This window comes from Lutjanus erythropterus, chromosome 10 (genome assembly GCF_056507025.1).
Source record: "Lutjanus erythropterus isolate fLutEry1 chromosome 10, fLutEry1.hap2, whole genome shotgun sequence".
NCBI lineage: Eukaryota > Metazoa > Chordata > Actinopteri > Lutjaniformes > Lutjanidae > Lutjanus > Lutjanus erythropterus.
Genome location: NC_139326.1, coordinates 5,633,992 through 5,646,997, shown reverse-complemented (window position 1 = coordinate 5,646,997; position 13,006 = coordinate 5,633,992). Strand labels below are relative to the sequence as shown.

Below are 13,006 nucleotides of genomic sequence, written 5' to 3'. Positions count from 1 at the left end.
AAGTTTGTCATTGATTCGCCTGCTCGGTTTCACCAACCAGCCGCTGGATGGCTCTGGGAAGCAGGCAAGTGCACAACATGTTCATTCTTGTATTGTATAAATAGTAAAATTGTATAAAAAGGGTTAGTTCAGATCATTTTAAGTGGGTCTGTAAGAGGTACTTATCCATAGTCAGTGTCTTACCTACAGTAGATGGCGGTCGACACGTCCCTGAGTTTGCAGAAGCAGAGAGGAGTACCAGCATGGAAACTAAACAATCTACTGCTGTGGACAAGGTCAGCAACAAAAGCAATTTTAGCTACCTAAAAACAGTCAATCAATAATTTAAATGTATGCTATGTTTAGAACATTTTCACCTCTTTAGCTTGACAGCAGACATCTTTTTCTAATAGGAAACTGCATTTTATAAGCCAAATATTGCTCTCTCTCGCTCAACCAGACTCCACTGGTGAACACAGGGGATGCCGGTCTACCGATGCCTTGATCTGTTAGTTTGTTTGTGTAATTGTGTGACTTCGGTTTTTTAAAAGTTAGTTTGGATTGACTGAAGATACACAATAACAGAAACAGACAGACCGAGGCAGCAGTAGAGCTGCAACTCCTGTGTTCTGTGAGATAAAATCATGATAGATAAAATAAAGTGGGGTCAGGCTGAGCGAGAGATGATGATATTTGGCTTATATAACAGTGGTTTCCTGTCATTAAAAGCAGCGTGATGGCAAGATAAGATAATGGAAATATTCTAAATAGAGCGTGCACTTGAACTGATGTTGATTTTCTTTTTTTAGGAGGCTAAAATATTGCTGACCCTGTCCACAGCAACTTTCTAGACGATGCTCCTCTGTGCATCTTTAAACTGGGAGCATGCCAACCACCGTCTACTTAAAGTTATACACTAATTATCTTTACATACCTCATAAAAGCCCCTTTCAAATAATCCAAACTATCCCTTTAATATTACGTGTAGAGGAGGATGTCAATTGTCCGCAGCGTCCATTCCAGTGTGTCACTTTGCATTCCGGGATGAGGACGTCCCACATTTCAGACTGTCCTCAGAGTCGCATCTATACGATGTGGATTTCGCCAAACTCTGTGAGCAGCGCGATGACGAGAAAGATGCCATAGAAGACGAGGAGGAAGATCCCGTAGGCGCGACCCAAGTGGAACCGGCACAGAGGAACAATGACAAAGGACAGGACCAAAGACAGACCCAGAGCTCCGGCAAGAATCCACGTCAACAAACCCTCGAGTTCAAACTGAGGAGGAGACAAAAGATACAGCCATGTTCACGGGTTCCAAAACAGTCTTGTGTATCTGTAAACTTTTGAAATGTGTGTTTGAGGAGATTACCTCCACATCAGAGTGTGTTTTAAGCATCTGTACCAGACATCCTAAACCCACCCCAAACAGCATGTCTGAAGAGAAAACAGTCAAGGATGCAGCCACTGATATACATGTCCATAAGTTATGTTTTTGTACTGACACATGTTCTCATATAGAAATAAGGATACTGAAAATGATGCCTCCAAAGCAGGCAGATATGGCCATCCGTGGGTAACCCTGCCGGGCGATGGTGATGTCGGAAAAACAGTCTGAAAAAGAGAGATTATTAAGTACAGGCAGATTTTTATATGTTTTGCAGAAAAAAAAGAACAGTTTTACAAATCTCACCTCCAATGCTGTTGCCCCAGGCCAACAGAGTGAGACCCAGCACAGTGTTGCTGAGGCTCAGCACCACACCGAGCATGTGCAGAAGACTGACCACTTCAGAGGCCACTGCACTGATCAACACTGCACTCACTATGAAGCCCAGAAGAGCAAACAGCTGCAGAGGGAAGAAGATGACAAACAACAGGACATATTTCATCATCACAGCTTGAATTAAGCACTACATCCAGCCTGGAAATAAAAATGTCTCCTCCGAAAGGGGTTTACCTCCCGTATACTTGGGACAATATCTGTTCCTTTTTAAAGTTCGCAGAAACTTACTGGATGATATCTTGGAGGATGGTCATTGGTGGTGGTGCAGAAGACGATGCCAGCCAGGAAGAGTCCCAGCAGAAGAGTCAGCAGCCACAGAGGAAACTGCCCCTGGATCAAATAATGTACATCTGGACAAAAAGACAAACATTTAACATGTCTGTTGCAATGTGTCATGGTGCTTCAATCATCAATGGTGCTGCACTTACATTGTCCAGACTGGAAGGTGAGCACGCACACCAGAGGACCAGTGATCAGATGAAGGCAATTCATCGGCCGCCTCCAGTTCTTGTCTTCTTTATCAGGGTCAACGACAGGGACACAGAGCAGCAGCAGCACCTCTACAGGTATCTGATGGGTGCAGAACACAGATCATTAATGTAATGTCAAAGTCTTAAATCATTTGGCCTCATTCACAAAAATTGCATAAATAATCCCACTTATGGATATTTCCAATAATTGTCTTTGAATCTCTTATCTTGGGCTGACAGACCAGCGCTCTGTTCTCAAACTGCTTCCTGCTTTTTCTTCTGGTCTGTTGTTACGTCTCTTTTTTTTCTGCACACAGTCCGTTTCTCCAGGGACACAGTATCAGCTTTAAGAATTATTTTTATGAGTCTCAAAGTGAGCCTTTTCTGGCCTCCTCCTGAGACACGCACAGCACAGCTGTGTCCAAGGTACAGACTGAATAGGGCGAGGCGTGAATCAGATAAATAAAAGATTATTTCCTGATTGTTTCTCGGTGGTTATGATGTAAACACAAATAAACACCCCCCACGCTGTAGCAACGCCTGATTCTGTCTGTATGTGATGGTACAAGAACTTCACAACTTTCTCTGTGATCCTTCTTGAAGAAAACATATTTACTTGTGAAGAGAAATGTGGGTGTAGCAGTTTGCAGACAGCAGGTTATTTTGTGTGCACACGTTAGTGAATGAGGCCCATTAAGCTTTTTACACTGTCCCTTGTATCTATCTGCTGTCACACACACCTTCAGGACTTTCAAGACTCTCCAGCTCCAGGATTTCCTCCTCCACTTCCTGCTGTCCACTGGGTTTAGAGAGCTCAGCAGGATCTGACTCGTGGACTCTGAGTACGGCAAAAGTGGCCTGTACTCTGACTCTGAAACACACACACATGCATGTTATGGTCCTGATCATGCAGAAAACCTCTGGTGCACATTAACTCATACTGTGGTTTATAGAAGGGTGGTGGTGCTGCTGTTTTCCTACCATATTCCTGCTGGATGGTCCCTCCATTCAGACAGGGAATGTCATCATCGGATGAGTCAGAGGAGTGAAACTCTGCTGCAAAGACAAAATGTGTCAGTGGAAACTGTAGAAACATGCTCTTTTTATTTGTCTGTGTGTATCAATCTACTGGAAACCTGTGTAAAGCCTACATGAAACCCAGCGATGTTATTTCTTATGAATTTTTATGATTAAAATGTCATCTATAGGTTCAGCAGGTGAGGCTCAGTTCCTTGGTATCTGTTCAAGACAAGTCAAGACGAGACCTTGTGAACAAAATATAAAACAGAGTATCAAGACATGAGAGCCAAAGTCTGTGACTTCCTGAAAGGCCAGGATAAATGATCAGGCTAAATGGGTGAATGATTTTGTTCTCATACAAACAAAAGGCCTAATGCAAATTGGTTGTCATCACACAAAAGGCACCTGTGGCAGCGCTGAGCTCATCTGCTGCCAGCGTTCAGCCTAACCTAAGCTACAGTATATCCTCAGTTAGCTCCATTACATTAAGAGATACAGATTTTTTTTCACAGATTGAGGACAGAGCCTGTACATTTTGAAGCTATCATCATAATAAGAACAGAACAGGTGAACATTCTCAGAATGTGTTGTGCACAGAAACGTTCTCAGTTTCTTTTCATGAAGTTAATTTTAAACTAATGATGTAATTTGCGTAAGGAAGCTAGATGTGACTTATACTGCAACTGTCCGTTTGAAAAGCATTTCTAGAGAAATGTTGGACCTCTTGCAAGCAGCTGGGTGCTGCAGGATGGAATGATATATTTTTCTTTTTAATATTTTTACTATTAGTATTTTACTAATATGTTAAAATAACAATGTATGAGTAAAAACTTAAGCAAGGCTCAGCTTTCTTTAAATATGTTGTTAGTAATGATTAATATGCTAGTAAGGGTATGACAATGGGCCTAGACATGTTTTTCTTATTATTTTCTATACGTACTCTGCAGCTTATTAACATGACAATAATTCTGGGAAGTCTGACAATTTCTGATCTCCTTTAGTTCACCTGACATTGAGCTAATTATGCTAATTATACAAATCGCCTAACATGCAACTCTGTGCAACCGACATGAATTCCATTTATCTGGCCTACACATGATATTTAAGTCATAAAAGTTTATAGGAAACAATATAATTATGCTCAGGAGACTATATTGTGTATTTGTGTTTCTTACCTGGGATATCTGGAGCACTCCGAACACTGGAGTTGAGTGACTGTTTCTGCCGGTTGTAGATGTATGCACTGATGATAACGGTTAATACGTACACCAAATAGAGGCCCAGGTACCCTAGAAGAAGAAAATAAAGGAAAGTGAAGCTCAGAATGTCAGAGTGTGTCTAAAATTAATGAGTAAGGAATCGTTTAAAAATGGGCATGAGATGATGATGAAGACTGTAAGTGGCAGCTGACCCTCATGTGCCATCAGAGAGTAGGTGATTCACAGTGAACTACGGCTGAGTGATTCTTTGAACTTGTTGTTTTTGGTTAGAAAAGAAGCTGAGGCTGCAGCCTGAGACTGAGGATGTTGGCACCAGAACAAGAATGCACAACACCACACTGCAAGGCTGCAAAATCCTCCACGTCTTTAAACATAAAGAGATTTTGTCAGAGTCAGAAATGATTGAAACTTATGGGATACATGTTGACTTTATATTTACAGATCCAGTATCTGTAAAAAAAAAAAAAGAAAAAAAGAAATCAACATCAGTTTTTCCTTTGCTCACTGGCTACCTTTACCTGGATTCATCGAGAGGCGACTGATGAATAACCAATCAGCATTGAAAACTGAAAACTGCATCTGCCTTCCCTCAGATAAATCAGTTAAGAGTGGAGATAATGTCAGACTGAATACGGAAATGGAGCATAAAGAGCTGACAGCTCAGTCTGATATCAGACTAGTAACAAAAATAAACAGACAAATGAATCAAATGAAGCAGAGGCAATAAATGACTGAGGATGGAAAGGCTGGGGACAGATGAGAAAGGCCTGCCAATACCAGAGAAATGTGTCATGTTATATTATTATTACAAAAAAAGAATCTTAATTACACAAGTAATTTTTCAACCTGGACCCTATTTTCCAATGTTTTTGTGTCTAAGTGAGTATTAAACATTGAAAACATTGAAAAGAGGAGCAAGAGGGATGTGGGACATTAGAGAAGCAGTGGAGAAACAAACCAAACAAACACATCCCTTCCTTTGGTGCCCCTGCAGAAGCTTCACCCCTTAAATTTGTGAACGCGCATTGCCAATGAAACAACAGTAACAAGTGACTATATGGTGAAGCCGCGTCTGCAGCCTGAAGTTACTGGTGGCCTCAATGAGGGAAAAGAATATTTTATCGCAGACCGGGGTGGAGCTGAAGCACAGGGCCGACAGACAGCTGCTGAGAGCCGGGGACAAACCTGACGCTGACTCCTTTACTGGCAGGAGAGGAGCTCAGAGTTTAAGTTTCAAATTTTTGGTATTAAAAGGCGGATTTATCTTCACTCCTGCCTCTCAAACTGTAGGACAGACCTACATGTGAGCCGACCGCGCTCGGCTGTTTACAGTAAGCTTACATGACAAGATATTCGCTGAATTTGATAATAAGTGTATTGCATTAGAATAGCACACCCCACCTTTAAGAGGTTATTTTAAATCAGAGTTGGTGATTGTTGAACAATGGAAGACAAACTAGTATGATTTTGGAGAGTTCTAGTTTATCTCATGATGATAAAATGACTGAATTATGTTTTTGTAAATAGAATCTGGTCTCTGGCAAGAGCAATAAATAAATAAATCAGCTGTTTCTGGTTAAACAAAAAGGATTTTACTCTTCAACAAAAAGGTCTGTCTCAGTAGGGATCCTTTCCATGATGTTATCAGACACTTGGAACAACAATCTGAGCCTGTCAGTGGAAAAACAAGCACTTCTTGTGGACGTACTTTGACTTTGCCCAGAGGGATTACAGTGCACTTCAGTATTGTGGCTGCCCAGCTGCAGCGGGCTCCCTCAAAAATGTTGTTCCCATTAGTCACTTTGAAACAAAACCACCACGAACTAGGGTCCAAGTTGACAAATACAGAAGTTACACGTGTGTGTGTGTGTACCAAATATTTCTCTCAGTGTCGTGGTTCCTCTGTACAACATGAAGAAAGTCCAATACACCGCCACCATGTAGAAGCTGACATCACGCAGAAAAGGACGGGAGGCCACGGCGAAAGGCTTGACCAGCGCCACGCTGCCGGCGACCACTGTGGTGACAAATATACCAGCTCCTGTGGAGGGAGGCAGAGCAGGCATGATAAGGCCAGTTTATAAGTTGTTTACTTAGCTTTGCGTGCGAGCATACATACCAAATAAAGCTCCGACAGCCAGCCCAGCCGTGTGTGGGTGGGAGAAAGCTGCAATGGCACTGAAGATGTCTGGAGCTCCGTTACCAAGAGCCAGAAATGTCACGCCCTCAGCAGAAACACCAGTCAAGGAAAATATTATTCACAAAAAATCTATTTGCAAGAAAGAGAAACAGCCAAAAAACACTATACTTTAACTTTTTACTTACTTTTGAGCCAGTAATCTTTTTACTTTGCTATATTTGTCATTTATACCTACGTTACAACCAGTCTGCTCCAAATGTGAGGATTAAAGTAGCGGGGAGTGTGCAAGGTGTGCCTCTACAAATTGCTGATGGAAAAAACAATAAGCACCACCTATATTTGCCCGCAGTATGAAACTGCAGCCTCCAGCAACGATCCCTGGCCACACTTTTTATACCCAAGTCTAAAAAGTTACATGACGGCTCCCGAAAAAACACTGAGATCTCTGCTTTTAACCACCCAGACAAATTTGAACAATTTAAAAAAATCACCAAGTGTATAAAACTAGATCACAGGCTGTAGGTGAACATGTAGTTAGCTAACAACCATCTAATGTTTCATTCATATTTTTAATCTTCGGTGTTATTGATATTAACTTGTGCCTAGTGGTCTGCTGGGCTGTTAAATTTGTGTGTTTTAGAAAGCAGGCAACCTAATATAACACCAACTTCAACACTGTTATTTTCACAAGTACAGCAGACCCTAAGAATATTCAAATAGAAAGCAATTTGTGGTTTCACTCATTTCAAATGTACTTTTACTTCATTTCTGTCTTTTCTTATTGGAGTGATTGTGCTTTTACTTTTGACTTTCAGTACTCTACACACCCACCGCTGAGCAAAAGTCACTCTTAGAGAGGAACTGTGTTGGTGACTCAGCGGTCTGACTGCTCTGTACTGATTAAAAATGAAAATCAGACCAATGTGAGAACCTCTGGGTGACGTACAGTCAGTGGACGCAGATTAAGGATACGGCCACGTTGTGCGTGAGGTGCAGACTGGTAGAAATGGCTGACAGGTTGGGGCAGAAACTGTGGAGTAAGAGTGGAAAAAAAATGGTGAGTGACAAATGCAAAGGGTTCATGAAATGCCTCTCAGAATTTACACAATATATTCCTTAAAGGAATAAGTCAGATTTTTTGCCTTTTCTGACAGGAAACACCTGATATATAAGTCAAATACCCCTCTCTCCAAATTAACCAAACTCCATGGTTGAAATCTATAATTTTACCTCACAGGACGCAGGTCTACCGCTGCCTGACTGGTTGGTTTATTTGTGTTTTTGAGTGACTTTGGTGAATTCAAACTAACCTTTAAAAATACCAAAGTTACACAATGACACAAACAGACCAACTGAGCAGGCGGCAGCTGACCAGCAACTCCCATTTTCTGTGAAGTAAAATTACTGTTTTTGTGAAAGGAGTCTGGCTGGTTTGCAGACTGATATCTGACTCACATAAGAGCAGTTTTCCATTGAAAAGTGCTGGAAAAGTGGTGAAAATATTCTATATACAGGATACACTTAAACTGATATTCAATTTTTTTAAGTGTCTCAAATACGTTTTGCTGCTGACCCACGCTGGTGCTCCTCTCCGCTTCTCCAAACTGGAGCTGACATCTACTGTATGTAAAACACTGACTATGCCTTTAACAGTTCAAGACATTTTATATTTAACACTCAGCAGCTTCTTCACCACTCAGTCACTGTAGTGCAGTGGTGTTGAGTGTGTGAAGTGGGGTTGGGAGGGGTAGAAAAGCAGAACAAACTGTGCTTCCTTTGAAGACATCTCACAACTTTCTACAGTCATGTGACCATTAAACTGACCGCACTGAAGGCACGAGTGAGTGAGTGTGTGTGTGTGTGTATGTGTGTGTGTGTGTAGTGTTGCAATTTCCACAGCTAAAACTAATCAGTGAAAATGATGGATTTCTGCTGCCCTGATGCATAAAAGGGAACTCTTGACACACAAAAATGGCAACATGAGAGACACTTACAACTTAGATGCTGAGAGTCCGAGGATGACAAACAAAAAGAACAGCCAAATGATCTGTGGAGAAAAAAAGCAGGAGAAAGTGAAGGTCTAGTGCACCGCTGTACTCAGAGGAGACAGAAGTGCTGCTTGACTCTGCTGTGCTCGAACAGGAGAGCTGACGCTGAAGAACATGGCCTTGTTCCACTACACTGATCCTTTTGTTCCTACACCGTCTAGCTTCAACACAGGCGGCTTAATGTGACAGATTAAATGTGTGACCGTTTGATTCGTTATGTTGCGAAGAGAGGAATTCAGGAAGTTCACATGTTTTTACATAAAAACCCATTATTTAGCAAAGAATGAAATGACTGAGCCCAGTAAAATCAGGAGTTTGGGTTCTCCCACAGTAAAATCTACTTCCTCAAAAAGATCAGCTGGTGCTGAGTGGCAGTTTCTCACACACACACACACACACACACGGACGGGTCTTACACAGAGAGTGATGGTGAGAGGTGTAAGGTTGGGAGGAAGCAGGCAGAAGGCCAGTTGCAGGTAGCTGATGAAGCCGTCCTCCATGCTGCAGTCTGGTGTGTTCTTCACAAAGGCGCAGCGGTCTGCAGCACTGAGGTTCATCACACGGTCACACTGAACACACACACACCAAGAGAAACATCGGTCTTATCACTCACATAAAAATAATGAACATTTTTGAACAAAAAATAAATATTTACAAGTTAAAGTTTAATAAATTCAGACAGTGGAGATGTAACAGCTGTTTCTGGTGAAAGAAAAAGTTCAGTGGCAAAAAACAAGCACTTTTTGTGGACAGGTGCATTCGTTACGTCGCATCCCTTGTGGTCCGTTTTGTGACTTATTGTATCCATTATTTATTTACACACCAAAAATGTTGTAAAAATACTAGAAGTACCCTCAAATATATCTGGCTGAAGTAAACCATTAACTTCATTTTCCAAATTTCCTCTTAGTTTATTATACCATAATGTGAAGGATACATAGAGGAGACATAAAACCTTCAAAATGTAAACATTTATTTTCACTTCCCTCCAACACTCCTGGTAACCCCCAGGATCTGTGCCCATGTCACGACATAATGCACTGACAATGACTTCAGTAATAAACAAACAGTTCATTTAACACATCCCCGGAAAGTTTTAACTTCTTCTTTAGGTCCTCTTAAAGGCAGTAATTGTTCAATTTCACATCCAGATTTTAAAAACTTTTAATTTTCTCTTCTGCTTCACACTGGACCTGTTCTTCATGTTATTTTCTCTTTTAGGGCTTAAAACAATAAGTAATTGTGATTATTTTGACTGATACTGCAGTTGTGATATGAAGGCATTTTCAAAGGGAGGGATCACTTTCAAATCATTATTCTCTCTTTCACTGTAAAAGTACAGGCCGACCAATATTATCTGCAACATTTGGCCTATTATTTATGCATTTTATTTATCATCTATGTTGTCTAACTGCCAATAAGAAAACTTTTTTTTTACATAACATAATTTAGATTGTTTTTATTTTATATTTTTGTAGACAGCATTTTATGAATTTTTAAATCCTTCTTAATTTAAGTTTAATATACGTGTATATTCTGTTCTATTTGTGTTTTTGATCCATAGTTGTTTATGATTATTAAAAACAGCAGTGAACAGTTTACTGTCTCTGTGCCCTGATGTCGTTTTGGACAATAAAGTTTCTTGTTAAACTGTAAAAATTTCCTGCCTCTGTTACGAGGGATCACTGCAAAAAATGTGTTCATGTATATATTCTATATTATAAACTAAAATTATACACACACACTAAAATTATGTTTTGTGATAGAAATTCTACAGAAGAGTAACAGATTCAACCTAAAAACGACATAGTTTCATGTTTCAAAATGTGTCATGCTTTGCTCAACTTATTTCTTTATGTAAAAAGCGAACTTTTCACACAGATTTCAAGCAGTTTCAAGCACTTTTCAAACCTCAAAAACGCCCCATTCAAAGATTTCCAGGACCAGTGATAAAATCTAAATGAATTGTTCAGCCTTATTCTTTGTATTTCTCCTGATATCTGATATATTTAAACGTTTCTTGAATATTTCTTTAATTTTTAAATGTGTTTTATTGTTTAGCAGCATTCACAGTTGAAAGATGAATTTCATTGTACAGGGTAACTTGTCTTTTACCTGTGCATGTGATTTATACTTTGTCTTTATGGGGCCCTTGAGTGTCTGGGGCCCCAGCAGAGCAAAACGTGAACTATACCTGGTTGGTAATGCATTCTTTATGAGGTCTTGGAAAATTGTGATGGGAAGTTTTCATTATTTACCAAATAAAGTCAAGTGAAAACAACACACATCACAAAGTGCATTTCCCTGCTCCCAAACAACACAATTATATAACTGCCCAGATGTGTTTGGTGGACCTTGACATGTAAAAATATGGTTTGCCCAGATGTGAGCACATCAGAGATATGTCAAGGTCTCCTACTGATCATGTGACAGCTGCAAAAAAAAAAAAAAACTGCTGACAACCTGCACAAACCCTGTGTGATATTAAACCAGAAAACAACCAGCACATTCACACCTTATGACCACACTAACGCTCTTTGACAGTAAACGTGTTAAATATCAAATGTCCCTCACCTCATCGTTGCTGTTGCCCAACATCATGGCTCGTGTTGTGTTTGAAGACCCCCCGGACAGTCCGACACCAGGCTGGTTCCTGAGGACATGGGAGCCCGAGGTGACCTGCTGGTGACACGACAACACCAGCAAAAGTGACAGACAAACAGGACAGGACATTATTCACTCTATCCTGGAGCCGCGGTGTCCATTCTGCTGCTGCTGCGTTCACAGACTGACTGTGGAGGGTTGTTTTCAGTCCTGCAGTCCGGACTTTACAGCTCAAATTATCGCGAAAAAAGCTGAGAAAAATATCTCAAAACACACGTCGTTGTTTTCGTAGCCGTAGCTTCACTTTGATATCTATGTTTTGTTTCTCTAATCCTCTGACAGCCCAGATTCAGTGTCCGTGTACATCGTGTACACCTTCGCCTGAAACCCCACCTACTGTTTTCCCAACCAGAAACGTGCTGCGTTCAAGGACTCCTCGTAAACTCAGAATTCCAAAAAGAACCCTCAAAACTACGGAGGTCCATTTCATCCAGTAACAGAAAAAATATCCCCATGGTAAGACATAATTATGAGATTAAAAAAAATCGGAATTATGAAATAAAAAGTATGAATCAGAACAGAGTCATAATTGTTCGATAAAGAGTCAGAATTTTGATATAACAGTAAGAATTCTGAATTAGGAAGTAATAATTGTAAATAAGTCAGAAATATGAGGTAGCCATAATTATTAGATAAAGAGTCAAGTAAAAATTCACGAGATAAAAAGTCTGAATGATGAATATCATAATTATTAGATAAAAAATTGAAACCATTAGATAAAATTATAAATTAAAGTCAAAATTATAACATAAAAAGTTAAAATTATAACATTAAAAAGTCAGAATTATGAGATAGTCATAATTATGAAATAAAAAGCCGAAATTCTGAAATAAAAGTCACAATTATGATAAAAATTCAAAATGAAATTCTGACTTTTTTTTTTTTTACTCATATTTATGACTTCAAATGTGTATTTATGTTACTGGTAGACATGGGCTTCCAAACAAACCAAATAATGAAAAGGAAAAATAAAAATTAAAAAACTCTACATAGAAGTGAACCAAATATTTATCAGGTTTATATTTAATGTATTCTTTATTTATTCAATCTAAAAATCTACTGTACATCACTTTGTTCCATTGTTAGTGTGCTTTGGCACAATGAAACTGCAGAATGACACAGTATACAAACAAAAAAAAAAAAAATCACTGTACAATCAAAAACAATCCTGTGGTGTACAAATTGTGCAAAATTGCAAAGTTCAGATTTTTTCCATTGTTTCAGACTCTCACATTTTTCCAACAGTTCTTGAAGGCAGCATGTAAGTAAACTCCCACATGCCAGACTCTCCTCGCTTCTGACCTTTGCTCCGGTTACTTTGGGGTTTGTGGTGTGTGTTTACTCTTGACTTTGAAAAGTTAAGTGTGGGACTGATCATGGCTGTGAATGTGAAAAGCCTGCGCTCATGTTTTTATTGATACGCCTCACACCATTTAAAGCGGCAGCTCACCCAAAAATTAAATTTCACTCAGTATCTACTCACCTCTGTGCTGATGTGAGGATGGGTGAAGATCTCCAGTTCACAAAACACTCCCGGAGCATCAGCGGAAACCAGCGTTGGAGCCAAATCCAGTACAATTGAAGTGAACGATGGCCCGTTTTAAAATGTAAAATAAGAACACAACATGTCTCCATACTGCTCGTGTGGTATAATCCAAGTGTCTGTAAACCGCGACATTAAAA

General features: G+C 39.9%; 1 protein-coding gene across 1 annotated transcript; it reads right to left on the bottom strand.

Moving 5' to 3' along the window:
* Positions 1–654: 654 nt before the first annotated feature.
* slc8b1 (solute carrier family 8 member B1) lies at positions 655–11,698 on the bottom strand. Its single transcript, XM_084728008.1, has 15 exons — positions 11,234–11,698; positions 9,076–9,228; positions 8,606–8,658; positions 7,584–7,641; positions 6,591–6,696; positions 6,345–6,512; positions 4,427–4,540; positions 3,213–3,287; positions 2,972–3,102; positions 2,190–2,331; positions 1,990–2,111; positions 1,672–1,825; positions 1,512–1,592; positions 1,351–1,415; positions 655–1,256 (listed from the first exon to the last, which is right to left on the bottom strand). Exons 1-15 carry the CDS (start codon positions 11,390–11,392, stop codon positions 1,065–1,067), a joined length of 1,773 nt encoding a protein of 590 aa, XP_084584134.1. The 5' UTR covers positions 11,393–11,698; the 3' UTR covers positions 655–1,064.
* Between the last annotated feature and the right edge of the window lie 1,308 nt (positions 11,699–13,006).

What these genes read in the sequence shown, in the direction of transcription:
- slc8b1 (XM_084728008.1), bottom strand. Translation starts at nt 11,392, where the DNA reads ATGTCCTGTCCTGTTTGTCTGTCACTTTTGCTGGTGTTGTCGTGTCAC. An exon ending in GGCTGTCGGAGCTTTATTTG is followed by an intron (nt 6,513 to 6,590) that starts GTATGTATGCTC and finishes CTCCCTCCACAG; the next exon opens with GAGCTGGTATATTTGTCACC. An exon ending in CTTTGGAGGCATCATTTTCA is followed by an intron (nt 1,416 to 1,511) that starts GTATCCTTATTT and finishes TTTTCTCTTCAG; the next exon opens with ACATGCTGTTTGGGGTGGGT.